A 6,000-nucleotide genomic window follows, 5' to 3' on the forward strand; every position below is an offset into this window, starting at 1 on the left:
CCTAAACATTGCTGGAGGGGAGATTTCCAGTCCAGCACTCTGGCTGCCATTTTATGTTCTGTAACGGGAACGAAGAAAGTGTAAGCAAAGCTCTACCTAGAGCTGTGTGACCCAGGAGTTACCCACATTTGGGCAGTCTGACACCCAGCCTTCCCTCTGCAGACACTGGTGTTCCAGATGACAGAGTAGGAATGAGGAAGGCTACCAACTTCCCTTTTCTCTCTGGAGCATTTGAATTCAAAACCCTTTAAATTTAGTATACATGGTTAGGGTTTTTTTGCTTTTTCCTCGTGATTCCCTATATTCACATCTATATTCAGCTGTGAGTAAAGTCAATTTTTGTCTATGCTTGAAAATATTGCACAAATCTGTATTCAGAATTGTTAGAGATAATGGATACTCAGTGGGGCATTTCCAAAAGTGTTATCAGTGCAAATAGCATAATCTGGACGATGCGGTGTTTGATGGCAATTGCTATTTCCAGGACTGCTTTCAATTACAGCTGTAATAAGTGGCCAGTCACCACATCTCTAACTAGAAGCCAAAAGGATCACCCACCCGAGAAGCCACCCCCTCAACAAAGCAGGAGGGGATGGGTCTGTCCAAAGGGCTCAGAAGCATTTTAACCAGAAGAGCTTTGGTGACCCCATTGCTGTGTATTCCCCTTCCTGTGCTGCACAGAGGTACAAGACACACAGAGTGGGAACTGTGACTGGTATCTTCTCTGGAACCAACTGTAAAACATTTGTGTGAATCTGAGCTATAGAACTGACTAAACAACAAAGGAGGGAAAGGGCTGGCATTTCTTGCACAGGAAACAAACATTCAGATTTCCTATAAAGCTAACAGCATTTCACTAAAGGCAAAATTGGTGGCAAACCACAGAGCCTTGAAAAGGCTCAAGAGCAGCAAACCCAAATTTAAAGGAGGCAATTTATACTGTTGGCATTGTTTTGATTTGTAACATTCCCTGGATTTTGCTAATCTACACTTCTGAAGGAAAACAACTACTCACACGACAAATAACAGGGCACAAGTCTTTTGTCCACCAGTAATTTCATAGAATCACGGAATGGTTTGGCTTGGGTGGGACCTTAAATATGATGTGGCTCCAGGCCACCAGTGACCAGCCCTTTCATGTTCTGGGAACATCATAGAGTGACAGCCAAATAAAATCCAGAACCATCTTTTGCATGCACAGGGATGCCAGTCACAAGCAGGAGGCCACAAATAACCAAGAGGACATAGGTCTGGTTAGCCCTAGCTTGAGGCAGCGAAAATGGACTAGAGAAGCCTGCCAGCATGCCTTTCTCTTCCCAGAGGGCTTGAGCAATTCACTGGCTACCAGGATCAGAAACAGCCAGCCAAGCTGTTAGTGACGCTGCATCCTGGTGGCCCAGACACTGGGGATTGCTGATTCAGTGGCCAGGAAGCAAGACAGCTCTGGATGTACACAAGGTGGTTGCAATGACCCCATCTTTTGTAACTCTAACTTACATCAAATTAAAGTTAAAAGGTGACTTTAATTAACCTCCAAGTAAGTATAGTCATACAGTAATGACTTCCAAAGCCACGACCTGAGGCGAACCTCATGTTTGTTAATAGCTACGCAAATAAAGTCACCGACCTCCTCCTCTCCACTGCGGAAAGACACCCACAGGCGATTTGGCAGGGCACAGGCAGCACCCACACCCCGAGCAGCTGTCACACCTCCGCTCCTGGAAAGCTGCAAGTCAGGAAGGCCATTTCCACAAGAGAGGGGTGTCCTGTGACATCCCTCCACCCACCGACCCCAAGGAGGTCACGGGGCAGCACGGAGATCTGCGCCCAGCGGGGAAGCAGCCCGCCAAGCAAATGCTGCTCCATCCCAGTACAATTAAAACCAATTAAACGTGGAATAATTTAAAAAACCTTTTTATTTAGACAAACACAAGATGAGCTAAATAGGCTTTAAGTCTTTTTGGTTGGGGAGCCAATGTGTACTTTAAAGCATCATAAGAGAGCGAGAGGATACAAGTCTGGAACAGCATGTTGTAATAATTTGTGAAACTGCATGAGACGGATTTTTTTAACCCAATTACTTCCCATCGGTTCAGGGACAGATAACCCCCAGCTAAAACTCCTCGTCCTTGCAGTGCTTGTAACGATGAAGATGAAATGTGATTTTCCTTTCTAACAAATACTCCAAAAAAGGAAACCTGAAAAAGCCTGGCTTTGTGTGTTATGGAAAATAGGTCTCGGCATGCTGGAAATCCTGCGTTTTACTTGTCTACCACAAATGCCCCATTTTAAAACAAATGAATAATGTAATCATTTTCTCTGATTTATGTTTTCTTTTCTGCCTCATTTGGCACTAATGCTGTGTTATTACAAGAACAACTGTTCACTGCAAAAAGAATGATCTTTAGACATCTCATCCAAAACCTTTGAAGTCACTGGGAATGAACTGAAAGACGAGCACGGAGGCCACGCACATTAGTGGCAACTGAAACACTTTCCCACTGACCCCAGCACATTTTCTCCTTGTCACCTGATGACATGGAGATGCAGTTTTCTGCACCTTCCCAGACAAAACCTCTCTTCCAGGTAGGACTCGCAGTTTTCAGGTCCCAAGTCAGAAATGATAATAAAATGTGAGTAAAACGAGGCACAAGGCAGCCCCACGAGCAAACTCAGGGCCTGGGGACATCTCCACTGGCGCGCATCCCTGGGATTTGAAACGTCCGTATGCACCATCAAGCAGCATCAGGGTAACAGCAGTAGCAAGGGCTGCAGCTCCTGAGCTCTCAAGGGCTGAGGCATGTGCCGGCAAGCCAAATGGCAACCAAGAGTGTTTTAAAAAGGAACTTGGAGAAGGATCTGGATGGAATTAGTGTCAGGCATCTGTAAAGAGGGTTACTTTTCCCATCTCCAACGCCTATCATTGCATCTCACGTGTGCTAATAAAATCCAGTGGTTACAGTGGGCTTTTCCTCTTCAACAAAGTATGTACCTTAAACATGCTGCTGTGACGTCTAGGGGAAAAAAATCAACTTTCTTACACCTCAAATGGCCATGCAACCGCCAGAAGCAAAGCCACTGTGCCCCACTGGGGCCGAAGGGCCGAGCCTGGCTCCCGGGCGGGCCGTAGGGCTCTGCCCCGCCGCCCCTCCGCCCGCCTCAGAGGTGCGGGGCGTAGAAGGGGCCGAGATACGCGGAGCCGAGGAAAGGCGCGAAGGCGCCGCAGCCCAGCCCGAAGGGGGCGGCCGGCGAGACCAGGACGTTGCCGGCGCCGTACGAAGGGAAAGTCTGGAAGGGCAGCGCGGCGGGGCCCGGCGGGCTGGGGCTGCCGCCGCCCGCTGCCGCCGCCGCTGGGGATGCGGCGGGGGCCGCCCCGTCGGCGCCCGGGTGTTGCTTCTTCCATTTGGTGCGGCGGTTCTGGAACCAGATCTTCACCTGCGTCTCGGTGAGGCTGAGGGAGAGCGCCAGGCTGAGGCGCTCGCAGACCGACAGGTACCGCGTGGCCCGGAACTTGTTCTCCAGGGCCACCAGCTGCTCGTAGGTGAAGGCCGTCCGCGCCCGCCGCGGCTTCCCGCACCCCGCCTCGGCCCGCCGCCGCCTGCCGCCCCGCGGCGAGCCGGGCTCCTCCGGGCCGGGCCCGTCCCCGGGCGGGCCCTCCTCGTCGCGCTCCGGCCGCGCTGCCTCGGCGCGGCTGTCCGCCGGGGAGTGCGCATCTGAGGGGAGATGGCGGCGCTGTCAGCGGGACGCGCCGGGGGCGGCCGCGCACCCCCCTCCCTCCTCTCACCCCGCGCCCGGCCGCCCCGCGGCACCCGGCTCTTCTTTTCTCACAGCCCCCCTAAGCAATCGTTACCGTAAAATAAAGGGGAGAAAAAAACCCTCCAACAACCCGCCCGGCGTGCGAGAGCCCCCCCGCGCTCCTCGCTGTGCCGTCGCATCTGCGGCGGGGAGGGGGGAAGCGTCGATATGGATTTCTTACCAATTAAAAAAGAAGTTATTAAAGTCCCCTTCTGAAGCGAAATAAATCCCCTCCCCCCTCCCCATCCCCGCGCTAATGGAGTTTCAGATTTGCGAGGGCCGGATCGATAGATGTCATCTATTAAAGGTAAGTTTTAATCGAACAATATTAGGATCAGGCCGGGGGAAGGAGGTTTGAAGTGGGCACCTGCAAGCTGCGGGCAGGAGATAGGCGGGAGTCGGTAATAGGATATCGATCAACGAGAGCTCAGGCATCCTCCGGTGGGGACGGGCTGAGCAATTACCCAGCCGGCCGTCCCGCTGCCGATCGGGGCCAGCCGGGGGGCCGAGGCAGCCCACCCCTCTCGCCCCGGGGAAAGGGGCGCCCGGGGGCTGCCGTGATAGGGGCAAAACACCCCCGTCCGGTGCCCTGGCAGGAGCCGTGGCCCGCCTGGGGATGCGCCGTCCTCCTCGTGAGGCGGAGGATGCAACGGGAGGGGGGGACGGATGAGGACATACCGAGAACTTTTCCCATCGCATCAGCGAGACTTAAAATACGACTGTGGCCCCCCCTTTCCCCCGCGCTGCCCGTGACATCCTCCTGCGGCAGCCCCGCACGGGGAGCGCAGCCCCCCAGGCTCGGGAGGCCGGGGGCCCCGTCTGCCGGCTCCTCCACCTGCTCGCCCCGCCAGCGCCGGCCGGAGAAACTCGAGCGCGTTCCTACCATGTGCCTCTAGTTTATTCCTCCCGCTGCCGGGAGCAGCAGCGTCCTTTCCTACTTCAACTCTTCCCAAACTTTTCTCCCGCTCGCTCGAGCGGGGGCCGCTGCCCCAGCTCCCCGCGGTCGTTTCGCGTCTCCTGCTGAATTTCTGGGGATCCAGGATGTCTAAGATGGAGAAGGAGATTTTATGATGGATGGGGGCCGCCTTGGCCCCGCGGTCCGGGCATTCCGGCATTCCTTCCCCCCACCCTCCGCGCTTCACGGAGACCTGCTGTCTCCCAGCGCGGAGCCGGCGGAGGGCTGAGCCGGGCGCGGAGCCGGGCCGCCTCCCGAGCCGCACGCCTGGGCGCTGGCGGCGCGGAGTGAGCGGCGGGGAGGAGGGTCGGGCGGGGAGGGCGGAGGGGCAGGCGGCGGGGTGGGGGCAGAGGAGGGAGGGAGGGGGCAGCGCAGCCATTGGCACGCCGCCCCCGCGCCCCCCGCCCCGGCTCCGCGGGGGCGCAGCGAGCGCCTCCCTCCATCCCGACCTCCCGCCGACGGGGCTTTCCCGTTACCTGCCCCGGATTGGGGCGGGGGGATGCGCGGGGAGGTGGGCCAGGGGCGGCCCGGAGCCTTGGCAGCAGACCCCCTCCCCAGGTCTGCCGCCAGTGTACGGTTGCAACTGCACATGGCGGCCCGGCAGCTGCTGCTGGCCCTTGGGTGCCAGAGAAGCTCCTAGCTGTTCCTCCGCACTCTGCCCACCCACCTGCAGCTCCCCAGGTCGGTGGCGGTCTGGCGCGGCGAGGTGTCTCCGAGGGACCAGAATGGAGAGAACGGCTCCTGCATCCTTGTGCTGTGCTAAGCCGGCTGCTGGCTCGAGTCACTGCCTCTGCCAGCGGCCGCTGTTTCAGATGTGAGATTACCATGTGGTGCACAGGGAGACGGGAGCAGCTTCTCCGGGTCAGTCTGGCGCAGGCTTTGGGCCAAGGGCTGGCCCTAACTCCTGCAGCTCACCTGTGGCATTCACGCTATAAGAGGCAGGGAATTTGAGGTATATCTGTGCTGGGGGAGTACTTGCCTCACCAAGCAGCCCCCTGACTAACTCTCCTTGCCTTGAGTGGAAATACCTTGTTGTTCAAGCATACCTATAGCTGGGACAGCATAACCAACAGCAGGCCCATTCCCTCTGCCAGCTCCATGGCCATTTCTAGCCAGCCATGCTTCTGAAGAACTTGCTAGCAAATACATTTCTATATCTGCTCAGGGAGGTGCTGGCTCTTCTCTTAGCATTCCTGCGTTCAGTTGGTTCCATGAGGTGTGGAGGAAGAGGCATCCTTCAGCTGGCAGAG

General features: G+C 56.2%; 1 protein-coding gene across 1 annotated transcript; it reads right to left on the bottom strand.

The window, feature by feature from the left end:
* Positions 1 to 3,159: 3,159 nt before the first annotated feature.
* Positions 3,160 to 5,129, bottom strand: NKX1-2 (NK1 homeobox 2). Its single transcript, XM_062000737.1, has 2 exons — positions 4,631 to 5,129; positions 3,160 to 3,713 (listed from the first exon to the last, which is right to left on the bottom strand). Exons 1-2 carry the CDS (start codon positions 5,127 to 5,129, stop codon positions 3,160 to 3,162), a joined length of 1,053 nt encoding a protein of 350 aa, XP_061856721.1.
* Positions 5,130 to 6,000: the final 871 nt, after the last annotated feature.

This window comes from Colius striatus, chromosome 8 (genome assembly GCF_028858725.1).
Source record: "Colius striatus isolate bColStr4 chromosome 8, bColStr4.1.hap1, whole genome shotgun sequence".
Taxonomy (NCBI): Eukaryota; Metazoa; Chordata; class Aves; order Coliiformes; family Coliidae; genus Colius; species Colius striatus.

Bases quoted from the DNA above. Each gene is read 5' to 3' on its own strand.
- NKX1-2 (XM_062000737.1), bottom strand. From the start codon at position 5,129: ATGGCTGCGCTGCCCCCTCCCTCCCTCCTCTGCCCCCACCCCGCCGCC. The intron at 3,714-4,630 runs GTGGAGGAGCCG...ATCTCCCCTCAG, and splicing joins GGCGCTGGCGGGGCGAGCAG to ATGCGCACTCCCCGGCGGAC.